Raw genomic sequence first — 23,621 nt, 5'->3', positions numbered from 1 at the left:
CAGCGCCAGGGATCAAGGTTCAATTCCAGCCTCAGGTCATCAAAAGTCTGCACAGGAGCCTGTACATTCTCCCCGTGTCTGCGTGGGTTTCCTCCGTGTGCTCCAGTCTCCTCCCACAGTCCAATGATGTGCAGGTTAGGTTGATTGGCCACGCTAAACTGACCCGAGTGTCAGAGGGAATAGCAGGGTAAACGTGTGAGGTTATGGGGATAGAGCCTGGGTGGGATTGTGGTTGGTACAGACTTGATAGGCCAAATGGCCTCTTTCTGTACAGTATTCTATGATTATTCAGCCTCACAATGCCAGGGATTCGAGTACAAGTCTGGCCTTGGGTCTGTGGCCAATCCACCTAATCTTTGGACAGTGGGAGGAAACTGGAGCACCCGGAGGAAACCCACGCAGACACGGGGAGAATGCACAAACTCCACGCAGATGGTGACCAAAGCTGGGAATCAAAACCAGGGTCCCTGGCGCTGTGAGGCAGCGGTGCTGACCATCGTGCAAAGTCCCACCTACTCTTTAGATAATAGTCACTTGCCTTATCCATATTGCTGAAACAGTAATAGGTTGAAACAGTGTATGAAATCACTAACCGCTGTTCCGTTTTTCGAGGATTTGCTTGGAGAACAGCTGCATTCGCTGTTCGACCCATGTGGCAAGTTCTGTGACAGCTACGTTGATCTGAGCCATTGTGGACTTGACATCTGTCTTCTGTTGTGGGAAATCCAGAGGTTGCACGCTTGCTTTTAAACAACTGGATTCCTATCAGGGATAAACATAAGAACGTAAGAAATAGGAGCAGGAGTAGGCCATCTAGCCCTTCGAGCCTGCCCCGCCATTCAATAAGATCATGGCTGATCTGAAGTGGATCAGTTCCATTTTCCCGCTTTCTCCCCATAACCCTTAATCCCCCTGTCTATCAGAAACCTATCTACCTGTGACTTAAACATATTCAACGAGGTAGCCTCCACCACTTCAATGGGCAGAGAATTCCAGAGATTCACCACCCTCTGTGGTGAACAAAGCACAATGGATAACACGACAGCTCAGTGACTATCGCTGTTTGCTGTGCCGTTAGAGGGAGCCGGGTCGGATCTCCGATTTGGGTCGGTGTCTGTGGGAGTTTGCACATTCTCCCCGTGCTTGCGTGGGTTTTCTCCGGGTGCTCCGGTTTCCTCCCACAGCCCAAAAACGTGCTCTTAGGCTGATTGGTGTTAACAAATTGTCCCTAAATTAGACCTCCCTTAATCTGGCGCACATATAATGCTCTAAATTTACACCCCTTTATTGTGGAGTCCAAGAGGCGTAGACAAAAGTCATAGATAGAAGAAGGATTGGAATGAGGCACCTACGGAGTGTTAAAATGGGCGGCGTGGGCTTGTCGGGCCGAAGGGCCTGTTTCCTGTGCTGTGTTGTTCTTTGTTCTTTGTAAATCACACCATCAGCTTAAATTCAATTTCAGGACTAACACTGACTGCACTGCCCTTTCTCCCGATTTCTTCCTGGAGTTTGAGTAACACTGCCCCATCCTCAATAGCCCCAAGAAAACTGACCTATCCATCTAGTGTGGGACTGGTCTTACTTTTCAGGCTGGACAGGTGGAGGTGCCAGGAACCCTTACCCCAGAATAAACCGTTCGATGTGATCAGGGTACGTGGGAAACAAAATACGAAACATCTCTATTAAACATTCTCGTGACAGCTTCTCAAATCTATAGAGTTGCAGAGATTTAACAAGACAGAAACAAGTGTTTCGAGTTAAGTGCTGTGCGCTGATACTTAGGCTCCACCCAGTCATTTCACTCTCACGAGAACAGTTGAGCTCATTGAGTGGAATTATCAGTAAACACTTGAGGGACTGACTCATTCACATCAAATATAAATACAGGAATGACTAGCCGACTCAGTCCAGCAAGAATCTGTTCACACAGCTGCAAAGGGAGCGGGTTAGCTTTGTTTGACTGACAGCTTTAATACCTTGCGATAACTGGATCTTTATCTTTAAAGTGGTCTTGCCATGCCTCTGTGTTTGTTTGGAGAAGATTAAGAGGTGTGAAATAGACTAAAAGGTGTTTACAATGGGATTTCCCTACTTATTACTCATTGACAGGTTTCTGGAGAAGGGACAATTCTGAATGGCTATTTTCTTTCTATTACATGAGAACTTATAGCAAACTATGTAGACTCTGGTTTATTGGTTATGCACCGAGTGCAAATTAGGTGAGTGAAATGGTAAATAATCACACAAGTTTAAAAATCACATGAGCTGCAAGCTGTATTTCAGTCACACAGGGAAAGCCATGCAAAAACCACAAGTCTTGATTAAACCCAGATGAGAGTCAAGGACCATTGAATTAAATGATGTGCAGCTGTAGCTCATGTTTGCTCATAAGAACAAGCAACAATGGAAAGGGAGGTTGATATCCCTTTGGTCAGAGAAAGACCTGTGATTGCTTGATGATATAACATGCACAACTTTTCATTGGACATTATACCCTTGTGCATGCATGATGTAACCTTAATCAATAATTGTGAGTGGACAGAGATAACTCCTATGCTTTTATTGGTATATGCCAATTACTTGTAATCAAATTTGAAACTGTAATTGTTTGTATATTTCTGAATTCTGCACTCTGGTCTTCAAGATTTAGTCAGGGTCTTTTAGCTATAGTAATAAATCATCTTAAATCACTCTATGACTTTGTCTGGCTACTTAAGGGAAACGATAGTTTGAACTACAGTAGGAGAAACATCATGACAGCCCCATAACAGATTGGCGATGGGTTGGGATTTATTCAGGCCAGGAAAAACTGTGGCAGAATTACAGCGCGCGAGTATTTGCCAACTGATTTAAAGAGTGAAATCCCAGCCCAAAGTAAAGTGGACCAGACAAGGTGAGCAAGAAGCTGAAGGGAGATGCCTCCGAGCCTCCGATTTTTGTAATCGAAAATGGGTCAATAAGACGACGGGGCCATGGTGCAAACCAACAAGGCGAGAGCTCAAAAGACAGACCTTGAATTTGTTACTGAGAGGGAAGTAAAAATACCAGAAGCTTTTTTAAAAAATATCTGAGAAAGGCAAGCTCTCTCTTAAATCAAGATTCCTAATGTGGTGCAGGTCACTGCAGCTGTATAGTCAGCAAAAGTTAAAATGTAATCAAAGGATGTCTTTTGAAACATAAGATTGGGTTCTAGGTTTGAATTACAGCCATGGAAGTAAGGTGAAACTTTGTGTTTTGGTTAAAATAGTTTAACCCTCTTGCTGACTGAAGAACTCCCAAAGAATTGAACTTCTGATAGAGCCAAACTGAGAGTGGGCGAGAAGGAGAGACAGACAAAGTTTTAGATACAACTATTCACTTGAGAGTGAACATCAAAGGTAATGAATGTTTAAACCAGGAAGGTGGACATGCTGAAAATGCTGTGAGGTCTGTGTTAACATAGAACATAGAACACTACAGCACAAACAGGCCCTTCGGCCCACAAGTTGCGCCGGTCACATCCATACCTACCAGGCCATAGAACTATCTGTAACTCCCAATCTCATTAAATCCCATGTACTCATCCAGAAGTCTTTTAAAAGACCCCAGCGAGTTCGCCTCCACCACCACCGACGGCAGCCGATTCCACTCACTCACCACCCTCTGAGTGAAAAACTTACCCCTAAGAAAAGTGTTGAATAAGAGTATAACATTGTAGGATGGTTAGAGGAGATGTGAAGGGACAGCCTTACAAAAGCAAATGGAAAATCCAAGAAACCACAGCCAGTACGTGAATATATAGATGGCAACTGGAGTTAAAAATTAGTTTAGATTGTAAGTAACTGAGTGCATTGTACTTTTATTATCTGTAATTTCACTATTTAAGATAGAATGTATGTATTAGCATTCATGATTTTTATGTAGTAAGCTTGTATCTTTATTCTTTAAATAAATATGAGCACCCAGATTCTAAAGAAAACAATGCTGATCTCTATCAGGATCATAGCAAGGCTCTTCCAAAATCAAGATGGAATCCTTGATCCTACAAAATTTCCCAATCCCACTTTTCCTTGATGAATATCTGGCCCTCAATGAGATAGCTGTTTGATGGAAATAACTTATGGAAAATTAACAAATGGAAAAGCAAAGGCTGATCGCCGGAAATCTCTGATCTCGCCGGTGACTGGGAGTGAAAGGAGTTTTGGTTGGAATACAAAATTCTCCGTTCTTGCTGGCAGCAGGGGAGTGGGGTGAACAAGATCAGAGAATCCCGCCCGGCAAACATGAAACAGATTCCCAACCTTCAGCCCTCAGTGGAAGAACATGATGTCCTGAACAAATGGACATTTTTCTCTGGACATCTGGACATGTCTGGACATCCTTCTCTTAGCATCTCTGGACAACTGGACATCCTTCTCTTAGCATCTCTAGACAACTGGACATCCTTCTCTTAGCATCTCTAGACAACTGGACATCCTTCTCTTAGCATCTCTGGACAACTGGACATCCTTCTCTTAGCATCTCTGGACAACTGGACATCCTTCTCTTAGCATCTCTGGACAACTGGACATCCTTCTCTTAGCATCCCTGGACAACTGGACATCCTTCTCTTAGCATCTCTGGACAACTGGACATCCCGCTCTTGGCATCCCTGGACAACTGGACATCCCGCTCTTAGCATCCCTGGACAACTGGACATCTCCCTCGGGACACCAGCCCCAGCAACAAATGTGAAATGATGTCCTTACCTGCAGAAAGATGAGTTGGTGATCGATCTTCAGCAGGGAGCTCAGCTGATTCTCATTCCTGCTGAGTTCAGCACCCCTCTGTTGGAGTTGGCTCCTGATGCTGTCGACCTGGCACAGTGCCACCTGCTCGTCATCATTAACCAGCCCAATCGCTTCCCTGTGGACTGCTTCCACGGCTTGGATCATGGCAGCGAGTTTCTCGGTGATTTCAGTTCTCACCCCCTCTGCGGAATTCTATTAACAACAGAGGAAAATTGGCAACATTCCCGAATGAGGACAGGCCGCATTGATTAGATTCACGCTGCCTTAACTATTAAAGATCATCTGACTGAGAGGTTCAGCAACAACTTGTGATTATGAGGTATCATTAACATAGCCAAACATGACAAATCATTCCACGGTGGATTAACAAATAAAATTTCACACCAAACACAGGAGAAAGAGAGATAAAAAGGAGTTTAGGGAGCAAATCCAGTTGTGGGACTCAGCAGCTCAAGACACAGCCAACACTGATAGAGTGATGGAAATTGGCGATGTGCAAAATAATTTGGAAGATTTGATAGATTCCATAGAATTGTAGAATACCTACTGAGCAGAAAGAGGCCATTCAGCCCATTGAGTCTGCACTGACTCTCCGACAGAACATTTCATCCAGGTCTTAACCCCCTCCCCACCCTAACCCCGCAACCCTATCCCTATAACCCTGTGCATTTAGCATGGCCAATCCGCCTAACCGGCGCATCTTTGGACTGTGGGAGGAAACCAGAGCACCCGGAGGAAACCCACGCAGACACGGGGAGAAGGTGCAGGCTCCGCGCAGTGACCCAAGGCAAGATTTGAACCTGGGTCCCTGGAGCTGTGATGCAGCAGTGCTAAGCACTGTGTCAGCCAGATAAAGAGAAACTATTTACTTTGGTGGGGGAGACCAGGATAAGCATAAACTTCAAGTTTTGGTCTGGGCATTTAAGATGATGATGTGGAGATGCTGGCGTTGGACTGGGGTAAACACAGTAAGAAGTCTGACAACACCAGGTTAAAGTCCAACCTATTTATTTGATAGTAAACTCACAAGCTTTCAGAGTTTGCCCTTCATCAGGTGAATGGAGAGTTCTGGCCTCAGACAGAGCATATAACAGCACACTCGGTTTAGATCATAGAACCGTACAGTGCAGAAAAAGGCCCTTCGGCCCATCGAGTCTACACAGACCATAATCCTACCCAGGACCTAACCCCACATCCCTACACGGTTACCTGCTAATCCCTCTAACCTACACATCCCTGGACTCTAACAGGTAATTTTAGCATGGCCAATCAACCTAACCCGCACATCTTTGGACTGTGGGAGGAAACCAGAGCACCCAGAGGAAACCCACGCAGACACAAGGAGAATGTGCAAACTCCACACAGACAGCGACCCAGGCCAGGAATCAAACCCAGGTCCCTGGAGCTGTGAAGCAGCGGTGCTAACCACTGTGCTACCGTGCCGCTCTACAGATTACTGATTAGAATGCGAGTCTTTACACTTAACCTGCTATTCAAGTCTTAAAGATGCCGACAATGTGAGTGGAAGGAGCATTAGGCACAGGTTAAAGAGATGTGTATTGTCTCCAGACAGGACAGTAAGTGAGGTTTTACAAACCCAGGCAAGTCACGGGGGTTACAGATAGTGCGACATGAACCCAAGATCGGCATTTAGGATGGTGTCAGGAGACATTTCTTCACACAAAGTGGGAATCGGGAACTCCACGCTCCAAAACATTTTGAGATGAAGTAAAAGTTCAGATGCATAGATTTTTGTTAGCCAATGCTCTTAAAGAATGTGGAACCAAAGCAGATGAAACCATCTAACTGAGTAGCAGAACAGCCTCAAGGGACTGAATGGCCTTGTCCTACTCCTATGGTCTATCTGGAGAAAATCTCATTGTTTTAGAAGAACCTAAGAACTAGGAGCTGAAACAGGCCATCCAGCCCCTCGAGCCTGCTCTTCCATTCAAGGGCTGTTCTCATCTCAGCCTCATCTCCATCTCCCTGCCCACTCCCCATCACGCTTCATCCCGTTACTAATTAAAAGCCCATCTATCCATCTCCTTAAATTTGTTTAGTGTTCCGGTGTCCACTGCACTCTGGGGTAGGGTATTCATCAGATGCGTGGCCCTGTGAGTGCAGAAATTCCCCCCTCATTTGTGTTTTTATGAAGTCCAGAATTACCAATGTGCTTACCTTAATTGAGTCAGCTTTTAGCTGAAGATTATTGGTCTCTGCTAATGCGTTTTGTAGCTGTTGTTTGTGACGAGATAACTCCTGGAGAATCAGTTTCTAGAAGGGGAAAAAAAAAACCCACATGCGATTAATAACCTACCGTGAGGTTGCCTGAATTACACCCAAATGTTTCAAACTCCCCCATCTCCATACAATCCTCAAACTCTACTACACTCCAGGATCTTTCAGTTCTCCAATTCTGGCCTCTTGCGGATCTTAGATTGTTATTGCCCCACCTTTGCCATCAGCTTCCTGAGCCCCAGGATCTGGAATTCCCTTCCCAAGCCATCTTTTTAAAGTCTCTCCTTAATCCTAACATTTTGACACAGGTCCTAATTCCTCCTCTTCATTTGTGTCAACCCTGAGTCAGCCCCCTCGATCCAGTGTCGGGAAGATTGTGAGTTCTTGTTCCACTCCAGATAGAACATTCCAGCGCAGTACAGGCCCTTCGGCCCTCGATGTTGCGCCGACCAGTGGAACCAATCTAATGACCCTCTAACCTAAACTATTCCAATGTTATCCATATGCCTATCCACTGACCATTTGAACGCCCTTAAAGTTGGCGAGTCCATAACTGCTGCAGGCAGGACATTCCACACCCTTACTACCCTCTGAGTAAAGAACCTACCTCTGACATCCGTCCTATAATTACCACCCCTCAATTTAAAGCTATGTCCCCTCATTTTAGCCATCACCATCCGAGGGAAAAGGCTCTCACTGTCCACCCTATCTAATCATCTTGTATGCCTCAATTAGGTCACCTCTTAACCTTCTTCTGTCTAACAAAAACCACTTTGATACTTTGACACAAAAGCCTCAGCTGACACTCTAGTTTGAAACTGCACTGTTAAAGGTGCGATCTTTCAAGCAACATAAGAACATAAGAAATAGGAGCAGGAGTAGGCCATCTAGCCCTTTGAGCCTGCCCCGCCATTCAATAAGATCATGGCTGATCTGAAGTGGCTCAGTTCCACTTTCCCACTTTCTCCCCATAACCCTTAATTCCCTTGTCTATCAGAAACCTATCTACCCGTGACTTAAATATATTTAGCGAGGTAGCCTCCACCACTTCAACGGGCAGAGAATTCCAGAGGTTCACCACCCTTTGAGTGAAGTTCCTCCTCAACTCCGTTCTAAACTGCCCCCCCCTTATCTTGAGGCTGTGCCCCCTAGTCCTGCTATCCTTTCTAAGCGGGAAGAATCTCTCTACCTCTACCCTATCCATCCCCTTCATTATCTTATACGTCTCTATAAGATCCCCCCTCATCCTTCTAAACTCCAACGAGTAAAGACCCAGTCTATTTAATCTCTCTTCATAGGCTAACCCCCTCATCTCTGATACAACCCCTTTGGCGTATATATAAGATCCTTTGGCACTGGAGAACAGTGTCTCGGCCAATATTTATCCCTCAGTCAACCTCACAAAAACATATTACCTAATCATTATCACATCGCTGTTTGTGTGAGGTGACTGTGTTTCTTAGATCACGATAGTGACCAAACTTTAAAAGTATCTCAAAGAGCTTTGGGATGTGTGGTGAAAACTTAGAAATTACGCTTGCTGACCTACACCTCGCAGGCAGCGCTGAGGATGACTGGGATGCTATCCATTCATCTGCGCTGAAGATGCTCAGGCCCTCTACCCGATGAGAATGATGAGGGGACACAGGTTCTACTTGTTGAAAAGCAAGAATTAGTTTCGATAATGTCAAATTTATTGGGTAATGTGCTTTCAGAGCAAAGATCATAGAATCATAGAACCCTACAGTGCAGAAAGAGGCCATTTGGCCCATCAAGTCTGCACTGACCACAATCCCTCCCAGGCCCTACCCCCAAACCCCTACATATTTTACCCACTAATCCCTCTAACCTAAGCATCCCTGGACACTAAGGGGCAATTTCTTAGCATGACCAATCAACCTAACCCGCACATCTTTGGGTTGTGGGAGGAAACCAGAGCACCCGGAGGAAACCCACGCAGACACGAAGAGAATGTGCAAACTCCACACAGACGGTGACCCGAGCCAGGAATCGAACCCAGGACCCTGGAGCTGTGAAGCAGCAGTGCTAACCCACTGTGCTGTAAAAAAAAACTGTAAAAAGGTATTAAATACTCAGTAAGCGTTCCCTCGGATAAGACAAGTACCCTGTTTACTGGTTTCTGGGTATGTACTATTCACTGTCTACACACAACTATTCAAGAACATTACTGTGGAACGATCTGGATTTTAACTCTCAATATTGATAGCTTCCACCCTGAAACTGGGTCTCTGTCTCAGGCCTACAAAGAACAAAAATCAGCCGGGGAAACAGGCCCATGCGCCGCCATCTCAACACCACCAGTCCCCCCTCTCCACCCACGATCCCTGTCTAATGTTTTATGGTAAAAAGTCTGACAACACCAGGTTTTAGTCCAACCTATTTATTTGAGAATAGACTCACAAGCTTTCGGGGTTAGTCCCTTCGTCAGGTGAATGGAGAGTTCTGGCCTCAGACAGAGCATATAAAGTACAGACAGTTTATCATTCTAATCAGTAATCTCTAAACTATCTGTGCTTTATATGCTCTGAGCACAGACAGTTTATCATTCTAATCAGTAATCTCTAAACTGTCTGTGCTTTATATGCTCTATCTGAGGCCAGAACTCTCCATTCACCTGATGAAGGGACTAACCCCGAAAGCTTGTGAGTCTATTCTCAAATAAATCGGTTGGACTAAAACCTGGTGTTGTCAGACTTTTTACTGTGTTTACCCCAGTCCAACGCCGGCATACCCACATCATGTTTTATGGCCTAGATTCCCTTACCTGTCGTTTGTCCACTTCCTCTGGCACAGTTACAGTTTCGTGAATAAGATGTTGCTCGCCGACACACAGCTCACAAATACACCTTCTGTCCGTCCTACAGAACCGATCCAGAGGTTTCCCGTGCGCCGCACACTGTTGCTGGACTTTCAGCTGGCTGACTGGGTCGACCAGGGTGTGGTCCCCGAAAGCTGGGCTCTTCTCGTGGGCTGCCAGGTGGCCCTGGCAGAGGGTGACCAGGCAATCCAAGCAAGACTTCCTGCCTTTCAGCTTGGTGCGGGCGCAGAGATCGCAGGCCACGTCCTCCGGGCCGGCCTCAGCCCCAGCTGAGAGCTTGCCGCTGGACCTGAGCTCCTCCAGGATTTCACACAGGATGAGGTTCTTGTGCAGGCTGGGCCTGGGGCTGAAGGTTTGGAGGCAGTGCGGACAGCTGGATCTGTCTGGGCTGGAGTTCAGCTCCCAGTAACACTGCGCACACTGCAGGCAGAAGCTGTGGCCACACGGGAGAGTGGCTGGATTGCTGAAGATGTCTCGGCAGATGGCACAGACAAACTTATCCTGAGAGCCCAGCGGCGAAGCCATGGCGATGGGGACCCAACGCAGTAAGAAGTCAGGTTAAAGTCCAACAGGAAACCAAGGCAGGATTCTCGCCTGGGAAATCAGCAAGTCTGCTCTTGCACAGCAAGGAGAACAAGTTCTTATCGAGACAATTTGTCGATTCATAGACACAGCCACACTATGTGAACCCCTCCCTTGTTTACTGTTGGTTTGGTTCCTGTTTTCCCTGCTTCCCGTGGAGATCGGATTCCCTCCTCCTCCCCAATTCATTGACAGCTGATAACCCCAGGTCAAAATTTACAGCCAAATCTTCCAACAGCCAGCTCTCTCTCCCTCTCTCTCTCTCTCTCCACTCCACACTGCCCTGCGTTCTCCAAAATAGTTCCAGGAACCTCCCAGGCAAAGTTTCGCTTTCATTCCCAACACTTCCTCCTTTTCCTAATAAGGGGGAAGGGGGTGGGGATGGGAAGCACACAGGGTGAGATTTTACAAGCCCAGGCAATTTACTGGGGCTACGTGTCAACGCTGGAAATTGAAAGCAAAATGAATAAAGGAACGGTAGCACAGTGGTTATTAGCTGTGAACAGCAGGTAAAGATGCTGTTAACACATATACCTGCACACCATAGAAAAATAGCTTAAAGTCAGGTAAGATGGATATAGTCAGACACATGGCCAAACCACATTATGGGAACAATAATTGGTTTTAATCACAAACACAGAGTATAAAATTCGCTGATGCTAGCAGAACTGTGGTCAAGGACAGTGAAGAAACCACCTATTGGGTAGGGTTAACACCAGATGGGCAGTGGGAGGAACGTTTGGGGGCCCAGATTAGGAGACAAATGGTAAGCAGGATGTGTTGTTTTTGCAACTGAGCATACCTCTTAACTACAGGGGGATGACAGTCACTGAGATAGTCGGGACGTCGGTAATTAAGTTAGCAGAAGATTGATTACAGCCGGTATGAACTGGACATGTTAAATAGTTTTAGATAAGACAGATGGGAGAACTAATCAAGTAAGAAGATTGAATAAACACTATGATATGTACTCTCGCGATAACAAGAAACATGGTTGGAAGGGGAGTAGAGGGGACGGGAATGTGGGGCACCGTGAGCCAATAGGGGAACGACAACTCACTGATAGGACAGGAACCACCAATTAGGGGAGAACAAGATATTGTGTAATTGATTAATATGCTTGTAAAATAGTATAAAATGCTTGCTTAAACTCGATGTAGGGTGTGCCTATCTTTTGGACACCCGGTCTTGCAAGAACGTTAAATAAAATACCTTGCTCCTTCGGAACTTGACTCGACTAAATTATTTGACTGTGAGCGGTGTTTCTCACATTAGCACTGCTGCTTCACAGCTCCAGGGTCCTGGGTTCGATTCCCGGCTGGGGTCACTGTCTACGTGGAGTTTGCACATTCTCCTCATGTCTGCGTGGGTTTCCTCCCACAGTCCAAAGATGTGCGGGTTAGGTTGATTGGCCATGCTAAGAAATTGCCCCTTAGTGTCCAGGGATGCGTAGGTTAGAGGGGGTTAGTGGGTATAATATATGGGGGTAGGGCTTGGATGGGATTGTGTTCGTTGCAGACTCGATGGGCAGAAGGGCCTCTTTCTGTACTGTAGGGTTCTATGGTTCAGCAGGTCTGGCACAAAAGAGAGATGCACTCAAAGTGTGGGACTCCTCTCTCTAGATCTGCTGAGTTTGTCCAGCAATTTCCCTTCTTTTGTTTGATTTAGGAAATAAATATATTTGCTTTGGCTACTGGTCAACTTTTCTCTCTGGTTTGAATTATTTGTCAATTTGTATTTATATTTTAGTCAATTTTATGGACAATGACACTTAATTTATTCTTCCATGTAATACATAAAATTGCGTTTTACTCACCAAGTTATCATTTGTATTTAACCGAGTTTCATTTTCAAATCGTATTTCCATTGTAGCAACTTATGAATGTTTTGTTCTAATTCCCTTAGCTGCTTTTCTATCATCAAAAAGAATGCAACCATTTTTAAAATGCCGTTTTGATTTGATAAATTATAAACAAGGGATCAAAGTGCCAGATTCCTACAGAGCACCAATTCTAATCTTCTTTTGTCTATAAACTGGACCAGATGCTGGGCAAGACGACAGCTCAGTGACTATCACTGTTTGCTGTGCAGATACGTGGATTTGGGTCGGTGTCTGTGGGAGTTTGCGCATTCTCCCCGTGCTGGCGTGGGTTTTCTCCGGGTGCTCCAGTTTCCTCCCACACCCCAAAGATGTGCTATTAGGCTGATTGGGTGTAACAAATTGTCCCTAAATTAGTCTCCCCTCAATCTGGTTTCCAATGTGGAGTGGCATAAGCGTAGACAGGGTCACGGGTGGAAGAGGGAACTCACAATGTTAAAATGGCGACGCGGGCTCGTTGGGCCGAAGGGCCTGTTTCCCGGGCTGTGTTGTTCTTTGTTCTTTATTTATATAAATACATTCTATCCCTTGATTTGATACTTTTATTGCAGTAAAAAGTCTGACAACACCAGGTTTAAGTCCAACCGATTTATTTGATAGTAAACTCATGAGCTTTCGCAGTTTCCCTCTCACTATCTGTAACCTACTATCGACACTGTAAACTGCCAGTTTTATTGCAGCCAGACGATACTTTTTTTTTCAGTGATTGCATACAAATGAAATAAAGAATTGTGTAGGCTGTTCGCCGCCAGCAGGTTTCAAACACTTCACAGCTAAAGAAATACTTCTGAAATATCGGCTGCAGTCCATCTATTCAACATTAAATTCCAGAGCAGATCCTTTCAATGACCTGATGAAAATGTCTTTAGTTACAATAGCTCACACACTGCATGCAAATCGCAGATTCTTAAGTCTTTTCGCCGCCCATCTTAGAGGACTTGAATGTATCCTGTGTCCTACACCTATCAATCAAATCTGTCTGATCTTTGTTGGCTCTGAGTCACAAAAACATCATTCCCTGTATTTAAATTACGTCACCTCCTTAAGCTGTCTAACTTTATCCAGCTTGACAATCGACAAGCCTATTTTGAATTTGATTTAATTTATTAGTATACAGTGAAAAGTATTGTTTCTTGCGCACCGTACAGACAAAGCATACCATCACAAAGAAGGAAAGGAGAGAGTGCAGAATGTAGCGTTACAGTCATAGCTAGGGTGTAGAGAAAGATCAACTGAACATGAGGTAGGTCCATTCAAAGCATGGTACACCGGGGAGACCATGCAGGCGCTACGGCAACGGATGAATGAACATCGCTCGACAATCCCCAGGCAAGACTGTTCCCTTCCTGTGGGCGAACACTTCAGCGGTCACGGGCATTCGGCCTCTGATCTTCGGGTAAGCGTTCTCCAAGGCGGCCTTCACGACACACGACAGCACAGAGTCGCTGAGCAGAGACTGATAGCCAAGTTCCGTACGCATGAGGACGGTCTCAACTGGGATCTGGGGTTCATGTCGCACTACCTCACTTACTGTCCTGTCTGGAGACAATACACATCTCTTTAACCTGTGCCTAATGCTATCTCCACTCACATTGTCTGCATCTTTAAGACTTGAATAGCAGGTTAGCTGCAAAGACTCGCATTCTAATCAGTATTCTGTAAACTGTCTGTGTCTTTATATCCCCTTCTCTGATCAGAACCTTCCACACACCTGACGATGGAACACCATTTCCAAAAGCTTGTGAGTTTACTATCAAATAAACTGGTTGGACTTAAACCTGGTGTTGTTAGACTTCTTACTGTATTTATTCCAGTCCAACGCCAGCATCTCCTGATCATAGAGAGGTACACCAGGATTGCATCGCTGAATGTGGTGAGCCAGAGGTTGCTGTCTTCTCCTGCTCATACCTTTTCCAGGTATGAGCATCTTTAATGAAGGCCTGTCACGGGGACTGTTAAACACCCAAACATGGAGTGTACAACCTGCCACAACACATGCATAAATGATGAGGCAGGGAGCACATGATTGTATATACCAGCCCCCTCTATTCCGCAGTAAGAGTCAGTCCTACTTTCTGGTCCCAGCACAGAACCAAGGACAGGAGGGGACAATTTCATCAACAGTTTATCACCACACTTGTACAGCTTGACTGCATAATCCTCTTTATTTGAACCCACAGAAGCTTGCTGCTGATATTTAAATTGTCCATGCACTTCAGGGCTCTCAGAAACATCTCGCTCCTCAAAAACCACGCTGATTACGGACAGAAGGGAAAAGTTACAAATGTTCCAGTTCTCTCTCAATCCTGTCCATTACATTCACGACTTCCTCCTTTCCTCGGAATATAGTGATGTCTGGGAGATATCTAATTGTGGGGATGAAGCAGCAGTTTGCAATCATTAGCAATCACACAAGGGACATTGTGATTTCATGGTCTCTCACTGAGTAATCAATATCTTATACATTTCCAAGTTGCTGCCTGTAATGTGCAATATTTCTGTTGGCGGAGAGTCAGAGAAACAAGAGATCAATATGAGGCAGACTTTCCAATTACTGATGTGGAACGCAACACCCCACCACCGTCAAAAACATTTATCGAAGGATGCTTCACCTTCGGTAAGATCGCTAAGGTGGTATCTCATGGCTTCCTCTTACATATCTCAACTATGATGTGAGATAGAGAAACTGTAATGTGAAAAGACAGGAAAAGTAGGAGAGAAGGACACATGAACAACATATGGGATTCCTTGTGATGCACAGGGCAGACTATTGTTTGTTCTGGGCGTGTTAATCTCTCCAAGAGGCTTCCACTCTCATCTCAGCTTTGAAGTTACCTAGATCAACGCCATAAATGTCATTGGCCCATCATTGAACCAATGATCTCAGCTCATAGTATCGTAGAATCCCTACAGTGCAGAAGGAGGCCATTCTGCCCATCAAGCCTCCACCAACTACAATCCCCCCCCCAAGCCCTATCCTTGTAACCACATCTATTGACTTCAGTAATCCCACTGCACTAAGGGGAAATTTTAGCGTGGCCAATCAATCCAACCTGCACATCTTTGGACTGTGGGAGGAAACCAGAGTACCCGGAGAAAACCCACGCGGACACGAAGAGAATGTGCAAACTCCACACAGATAGTGACCGGAGGCTGGAATTGAACCTGGGTCCCTGGCGCTGGCAGGCTGCAGTGCTAAGCACTGTGCCACCCCAATCCCAGGACGGCACTGCAGAAGTTCCTTAGGCTACTGTCCTGGGCCCAACCGTCTTCAGCTACTTCATCAACATCCCTCAGAAGTGAAAATGTTCATTGATGGTTGCACAATGTTCAGAACCATTCACGACTGTTCAGATACTGAAGCAATCCATTTCCAAATGCAACAAAACCAGGATAAAATATAGCCTTGGACTGTTCAATTCCAAGTAACATTCACACCACACAGGTGTCAAACAATGACTATCTCAATCAAGGTAGAATGTAGCCATCTCTCCTTGACATCTAATGGCATTACCATCGCTCAATCCCCCATTAGCTACATCCCGGGGGGGGTTGCATTGTTACCAGCAGGTGAGGAAGGCTTGGGTGGCTCTGTCTCTCCCTACTTCCTGTTCCACTGCAACAGTTTGTTTTTTTATAAAGTATAGATTTGCCAAGTAGTTGATTGGTTGTACAGAGCATGAAAATTGCAAGCACACACACACACACTCACACACCTTCACACAGACACACACACACACACTCACACTCACACACACACACGCACACACACACGCACATTCACATTCACGCACGTACTCACACTCACTCACATGTACTCACGCATACACACTCATCCACACACACACACACACACACACACACGCACACACACATGCATGCACGTACATACACAAACTCATGCACTCACACACACATGCATACTCACACACGCACACATGCATGGACACACATGCATTGCACACTCACACACACACATTCACACAGACACACACACACACTCACACCTTCACACAGACAGACACACACACACACACATTCACACACACACACTCACACAGACACACACACACACATTCACACACACACACACACCCACACCCATGCCCAAACACACACACACGCACACATACAAACACTTATTTCACGCATACACATATTTCACGCATACACAAATAGATTGCAGAGTAGGTGAGGATAGATTGTGTTGGAGTGCAAAAAATGAAAAGGTTATATAGTTCATGAAGTTTGGAGATAGCACATGCTTCAGGTTGGATTTGGTGGCACTCTCCCTCAATGTCCTGAATGCTTCCAGCTTCACAGCGTGGTAAAGGTAGAGACAGCTGTTAATCTGCTGAGTTTTACTGTCAGGAGATACCAGTGCTGAGTTGAATCCTTTTCAGAAAGCTCTATCTGGGACACTTGTTAGTGACAATCAGTGTACAGGGTTCAAAAGCTTGTATATTGAGTGGAGAGAGAGAGAGAGAGAGAGAGAGAAAACACCCACTCAGGGCTTGTTCCCTCAGCATCTCAGTTGACCTGAGCTGCAGGGAGGGCAGATGCTGACACACACAAACACTAGGCTTGTCAGAGAACTATATTTAAATATGATCGGGGCTAATGTACTCCAGTTGTAATTTGAGTAGATCATGTCAAGGAATTCCTCCTCAGTCAGTGTCCCTTTGTTCCAGTGATTTGGATAAATATTCATCTCCACAGCATTGAGTACATAAGGCACGTTGATGCTTTGTTCATGGAACAGAATATGTAGGTCATTCATATTCCCCTGATGTCCATGTCTTTGATGGGTTTCTGCAGGTATGTGGTCACCATCTCAATGGTTTGGAATGTGGAAGGTACAGTGATGCAAATTGTGCAGCCGTATTGGACTGTGAGCTCAAGTCACTGCAATGTGTGTTAGATACAGAGTAAAGCTCCCTCTACACTGTCCCCCATCAAACACTCCCAGAACAGGTACAGCACGGGGTTAGATACAGAGTAAAGCTCCCTCTACACTGTCCCCCATCAAACACTCCCAGGACAGGTACAGCACGGGGTTAGATACAGAGTAAAGCTCCCTCTACACTGTCCCCCATCAAACACTCCCAGGACAGGTACAGCATGGGGTTAGATACAGAGTAAAGCTCCCTCTACACTGTCCCCCATCAAACACTCCCAGGACAGGTACAGCATGGGGTTAGATACAGAGTAAAGCTCCCTCTACACTGTCCCCCCATCAAACACTCCCAGGACAGGTACAGCATGGGGTTAGATACAGAGTAAAGCTCCCTCTACACTGTCCCCCCATCAAACACTCCCAGGACAGGTACAGCACGGGGTTAGATACAGAGTAAAGCTCCCTCTACACTGTCCCCGTCAAACACTCCCAGGACAGGTACAGCACGGGGTTAGATACAGAGTAAAGCTCCCTCTACACTGTCCCCATCAAACACTCCCAGGACAGGTACAGCACAGGGTTAGATACAGAGTAAAGCTCCCTCTACACTGTCCCCATCAAACACTCCCAGGACAGGTACAGCACGGGGGTAGATACAGAGTAAAGCTCCCTCTACACTGTCCCCCATCAAACACTCCCAGGACAGGTACAGCACGGGGTTAAATACAGAGTAAAGCTCCCTCTACACTGTCCCCATCAAACACTCCCAGGACAGGTACAGCACAGGGTTAGATACAGAGTAAAGCTCCCTCTACACTGTCCCCATCAAACACTCCCAGGACAGGTACAGCACGGGGTTAGATACAGAGTAAAGCTCCCTCTACACTGTCCCCGTCAAACATTCCCAGCAGCCCTCGCACGACCCACCGCGTGCATACCCCTCGTTGGACAACAAGGCGGACCGAAGCACCTGTGGATTAAAAGAGAAAAACATCAATACCATGCACATCTTATGCAAACATTCATGGATTTTGTCAAGAGAGGGGGCCCTTACACGCTGCACTGCCCAGGAAGTACAGGCAGCGGGGCTGGAAGGGTTAAAACACACCTGTGGGAAATGTTTGTGACTCCTCCCACAAGGTGTGACAGCTCCGCCAACGTTCCAGTGACTACATTCACCAGCCTCTATCCGAGAGATTGTGTAGCAAGCTGGACCCGACGACCCGAAGCTAACTTCCAACAAGCTTCTGTCTCGTCGCTGGCAAACGGCAAAGCAAGTCCCTTCTCTCCGACTCTGAGCTCCAGCATCTCTTTTGAAGGAGTCAGCTGTGGGTGACCCATAGCTGGGAAAGGTTCCTCTCGGTTGGTGTCGGGCGCGGGATCCAGGGGACGAGATGCCGGGACCCTTCGGGCAAGGCCGGAGACTGACCACCCTGAACTGGCTGAGTCGGCCGGTCTCGGAGCCGCAGAACGAGGAAGGGTTGGATCCAGAGGCGTACGAGCTGCACGTACTTCAGCAGAGGAGGTGAGCGCAGCACATGTGTGAGAAAGACCCCCCCCCCCCACTCCGCATGTGAGACTCATCACAGACCCCCCCCCCTCCGCATGTGAGACTCATCACAGACACCCCCCCCCCTCCGCATGTGAGACTCATCACAGACCCCCCCCCCTCCGCATGTGAGACTCATCACAGACACCCCCCCCCCTCCGCATGTGAGACTCATCACAGACCCCCCCCCCTCCGCATGTGAGACTCATCACAGACCCCCCCCCTCCGCATGTGAGACTCATCACAGACACCCCCCCCCCTCCGCATGTGAGACTCATCACAGACCCCCCCCCCTCCGCATGTGAGACTCATCACAGACCCCCCCCCCTCCGCATGTGAGACTCATCACAGACCCCCACCCCTCCGCATGTGAGGCTCATCACAGACCCCCCCCCTCCGCATGTGAGGCTCATCACAGACCCCCCCACCCCTCCGCATGTGAGGCTCATCACAGACCCCCCCCCTCCGCATGTGAGACTCATCACAGACCCCCCCCCCCACTGTGTGAGACACTGATTACAGACCCCCCCCCCCCCACTGTGTGAGACACTGATCACAGACCCCCCCCCCCAGTGTGTGAGACACTGATCACAGACCCCCCCCCCCCACTGTGTGAGACACTGATCACAGACCCCCCCCCCCACTGTGTGAGACACTGATCACAGACCCCCCCCCCCACTGTGTGAGACACTGATCACAGACCCCCCCCCCACTGTGTGAGACACTGATCACAGACCCCCCCCCCCCACTATGTGAGACACTGATCACAGACCCCCCCCCCACTGTGTGAGACACTGATCACAGACCCCCCCCCCACTGTGTGAGACACTGATCACAGACCCCCCCCCCCCACTATGTGAGACACTGATCACAGACCCCCCCCCCCCACTGTGTGAGACACTGATCACAGACCCCCCCCCCCCACTATGTGAGACACTGATCACAGACCCCCCCCCTCCCCGGGATAGCGACACATTCCTTACCTGCTAGTCTCAGGCACTGACACTCCGCCCCGCACCCCCCCCCCACCCTTTTTGTGCAAAGGAACCGTGACTCCAGCCCTAAGCTGAGCCCTAAGCTCTCCCGACCCTCCCCACACCTCCCTCCTCCGTACTGACCCTCCATCAAACCAACCTTAAAAGTCATGGGCGGGATTTTCCAGTCGCGTTGGTCCCAAAACCGGAAAACGCCACCCGAGGTCAATGGACCTTTGCATGGTGTGCCCCTCACCTGCTCCGGCTCCTGTTTCCCGTCCTACGGACCTCTGGCCTCTTACACCTCTGGCAATTCAGCATCACATTGTTAGCTGCTAAACCTCCTGTGGAGTTACTATATTAAAGGTGCCCGGTGTCGTTGATACGAATGTCTTAGACCTTCAGACACTCGTACGGCATTGCATGATGGGCCTCGCTGCAGATTAATTCCTCATTGTCTCAGGGCAGGGAGGGCCTCACGGGGGAGCAGCCATCACCACAGATACTGTTGCCGTCCCTTCTATCGTCAACAGTGGCTCTGGCCATTGCTGAGGTCAAGGCCCCCTCTTTATCATTTGGTCTGGCACCCAACCAACATTGAGCCCAGTGAATCCCAACGCAGAGGGGGTTAGAATATCCCATCCAGTAATATCTCCTGGCCTTTTGGTTCCTGCGATGAATGAGCCGAACACAATAAGCTGAGCGCGCACAGGGGCAGTTGGAAGCTGGAATATTGTGTTGTGTGGGGACTAAGGGCACAGCCTCAGTGTGAAAGGGATGATCCTTTAGAAACCGAGATGAGGAGGAATGTCTCCAGCAAGAGGGTGGTGAACCTGTGGAACTCGTTGCCACAGAAGCCTGTGGAGGCCAGGTCACTGATCATAGAATCATAGAAACCCTACAGGGCAGAAAGAGGCCCTTTGGCCCATCGAGTCTGCACCGAACACAATCCCACCCAAGCCCTACCCCCATATCCCTACATATTATACCCACTAATCCCCTCTAACCTGGACACTAAGGGGCAATTTAAGCACGGCCAATCGACCTAACCCACAGATATTTGGATTGTGGGAGGAAACCGGAGCACCCGGAGGGAACCCACGCAGACACGAGGAGAATGTGCAAACTCCACACAGACAGTGACCCGAGCCGGGAATCGAACCCTGGAGCTGTGAAGCAGCAGTGCTAACCGTTGTGCTACCGTGCCGTCCATTGATATAGTGCCTGATCAAACAAATTTACCACCACAGCCACAGAATGAATATTTGGATAGATTGGGTGTATTTAAGAAAGGGATAGATAGGTTCTTGATTGGTAAGGGATGGCAATGGCCTCGTGCTAGATTTAATAATCCAGAAACTCAGCTAATGTCCCGGGAACCCGGGTTCGAATCCCGCCACGGCAGGTAGTGGAATTTGAATTCAATGAAAAAAAAATCCGGATTTAGGGATTTACTGATGACCCTGAAACCATTGTCGATTGTTGGAAAAACCCATCTGGTTCACTGATATCCTTCAGGGAAGGAAATCTGCCATCCTTACCAGGCCTGGCCTACATGTGACTCCAGAGCCACAGCAATGTGGTTGACTCTCAAACCCCCTTGGCCAACGAGGGATGGGCAATAAATGCTGGCCAGCCAGCGACACCCATATCCCATGAATGTATAAAAAAAATCAAATGTTATAGGGGAAAAAGCGGAAGAATGGGGTTGAGAAACTTATCAGCCATGATCGAATGGCGGAGCAGACTCGATGGGCCAAATGGCCTAACTCTGCTCCTACATCCCATGGTTTTATGGTCTAACTATGTCCCAAAATGTCAGCCCATTTTTCCGGCGAGGAAGCTAATTAACCTGTTGTGTGTATCCAGCATTTTATTCCAATTGAATGGAAGGTCGAGGATTGACGGAAACTTCTCAGTGTTATCTTATCATCATTAAACGTATCATTAAACTTAGTGACCGTGCAGTCCATCGGTGAACTGAGGATTGGCGCTATTCCATCATTGTCACGGGGTGTCAGCACTGAGCAGTCTGAGCTCAGCAAGAACATAAGTTGTAGAATACACAGCAGAGACACACACATTCCACTGAGAAATTAAACATACCCCTTCTTACAGAAGCTGCCTGAAATGCTCAATGCCAGTAGTCACTTCAGATTTATTTTATCCAGAGTAAAGCTTTCTCTACACTGTCCCCATCAACACCAGCTTAAAGTCCAAACAGGTTTATTTGTACAAAAGCCACAAGCTGAAGGGGCAGGCTGTCCTTGCAGCTTTTGCTCCAAATAAACCTATTTGGACTTTAAGCTGGTGTTGTGGGATTTCTTTCTGTTTTACCCCAGTCCAACGCCAGCACCTCCACATCATGTCCATCAAACACTCCCAGGACAGGTACAGCACGGGGTTAGATACAGAGTAAAGCTCCCTCTACACTATCCCCATCAAACACTCCCAGGACAGGTACAGCACGGGGTTAGATACAGAGTAAAGCTCCCTCTACACTGTCCCCCCATCAAACACTCCCAGGACAGGTAGAGCACAGGGTTAGATACAGAGTAAAGCTCCCTCTACACTGTCCCCCATCAAACACTCCCAGGACAGGTACAGCATGGGGTTAGATACAGAGTAAAGCTCCCTCTACACTGACCCCATCAAACACTCCCAGGACAGGTACAACACAGGGTTAGATACAGAGTAAAGCTCCCTCTACACTGTCCCCCATCAAACACTCCCAGGGCAGCTATAGCACGGGGTTAGATACAGAGTAAAACTCCCCCTCCACTGTCTCCATCAAACACTCCCAGGACAGGTACGGCACGGGGTTAGATACAGAGTAAAGCTCCCTCTACACTGTCCCCCATCAAACACTCCCAGGACAGGTACAGCACGGGGTTAGATACAGAGCAAAGCTCCCTCTACACTGTCCCCACCAAACACTCCCAGGACAGGTATAGCATGGAGTTAGATACAGAGTAAAGCTTCATCTACATTGTCCCCATCAGATACTCCCAGGACAGGTACAGCACGAGGTTAGATACAGAGTAAAGCTTCATCTACACTGTCCCCATCGAACACTCCCAGGACAGGCACAGCACGGGGTTAGATACAGAGTAAAGCTCCCTCTACACTGTCCCCCATCAAACACTCCCAGGACAGGTACAGCACGGGGTTAGATACAGAGTAAAGCTCCCTCTACACTGTCCCCCCATCAAACACTCCCAGGACAGGTACAGCATGGGGTTAGATACAGAGTAAAGCTCCCTCTACACTGTCCCCCCATCAAACACTCCCAGGACAGGTACAGCACAGGGTTAGATACAGAGTAAAGCTCCCTCTACACTGTCCCCCATCAAACACTCCCAGGACAGGTACAGCACGGGGTTAGATACAGAGTAAAGCTTCATCTACACTGTCCCCATCAAACACTCCCAGGACAGGTACAGCACGGGGTTAGATACAGAGTAAAGCTCCCTCTACACTGTCCCCATCAAACACTCCCAGGACAGGTACAGCACGGGGTTAGATACAGAGTAAAGCTCCCTCTACACTGTCCCCATCAAACACTCCCAGGACAGGTACAGCACGGGGTTAGATACAGAGTAAAGCTCCCTCTACACTGTCCCCATCAAACACTCCCAGGACAGGTACAGCACGGGGTTAGATACAGAGTAAAGCTCCCTCTACACTGTCTCCATCAAACACTCCCAGGACAGGTACAGCACGGGGTTAGATACAGAGTAAAGCTCCCTCTACACTGTCCCCACCAAACACTCCCAGGACAGGTACAGCACGGGGTTAGATACAGAGTAAAGCTCCCTCTACACTGTCCCCATCAAACACTCCCAGGACAGGTACAGCACGGGGTTAGATACAGAGTAAAGCTCCCTCTACACT

At 47.5% G+C, this 23,621-nt stretch overlaps 2 protein-coding genes across 2 annotated transcripts in view; one reads left to right on the top strand and one right to left on the bottom strand.

Annotated features, from left to right (window-relative positions):
* Positions 1 to 4,844: 4,844 nt before the first annotated feature.
* On the bottom strand, positions 4,845 to 10,901 carry LOC145356592 (E3 ubiquitin-protein ligase TRIM47-like; the record flags this gene model as incomplete). Its single annotated transcript, XM_080209375.1, has 3 exons — positions 9,793 to 10,901; positions 6,948 to 7,043; positions 4,845 to 4,961 (listed from the first exon to the last, which is right to left on the bottom strand). Coding segments are annotated over exons 1-3 (792 nt in total), but the record flags the coding sequence as incomplete, so codon positions are not given.
* A 7,697-nt stretch (positions 10,902 to 18,598) lies between these two features.
* The window catches only part of trpv6 (transient receptor potential cation channel, subfamily V, member 6), a 42,416-nt gene continuing 37,393 nt past the window's right edge, over positions 18,599 to 23,621 (top strand). The window contains exon 1 of the mRNA XM_080209227.1: positions 18,599 to 18,729. Within this exon, the coding sequence (XP_080065353.1) occupies positions 18,599 to 18,729 (131 nt within the window). The remainder of the gene's footprint in view (positions 18,730 to 23,621) is intronic.

Source organism: Carcharhinus amblyrhynchos, chromosome 21, assembly GCF_965287045.1.
Source record: "Carcharhinus amblyrhynchos chromosome 21, sCarAmb.v2.hapA, whole genome shotgun sequence".
Taxonomy (NCBI): Eukaryota; Metazoa; Chordata; class Chondrichthyes; order Carcharhiniformes; family Carcharhinidae; genus Carcharhinus; species Carcharhinus amblyrhynchos.
This window is presented reverse-complemented; position numbering and strand designations above follow the sequence as displayed.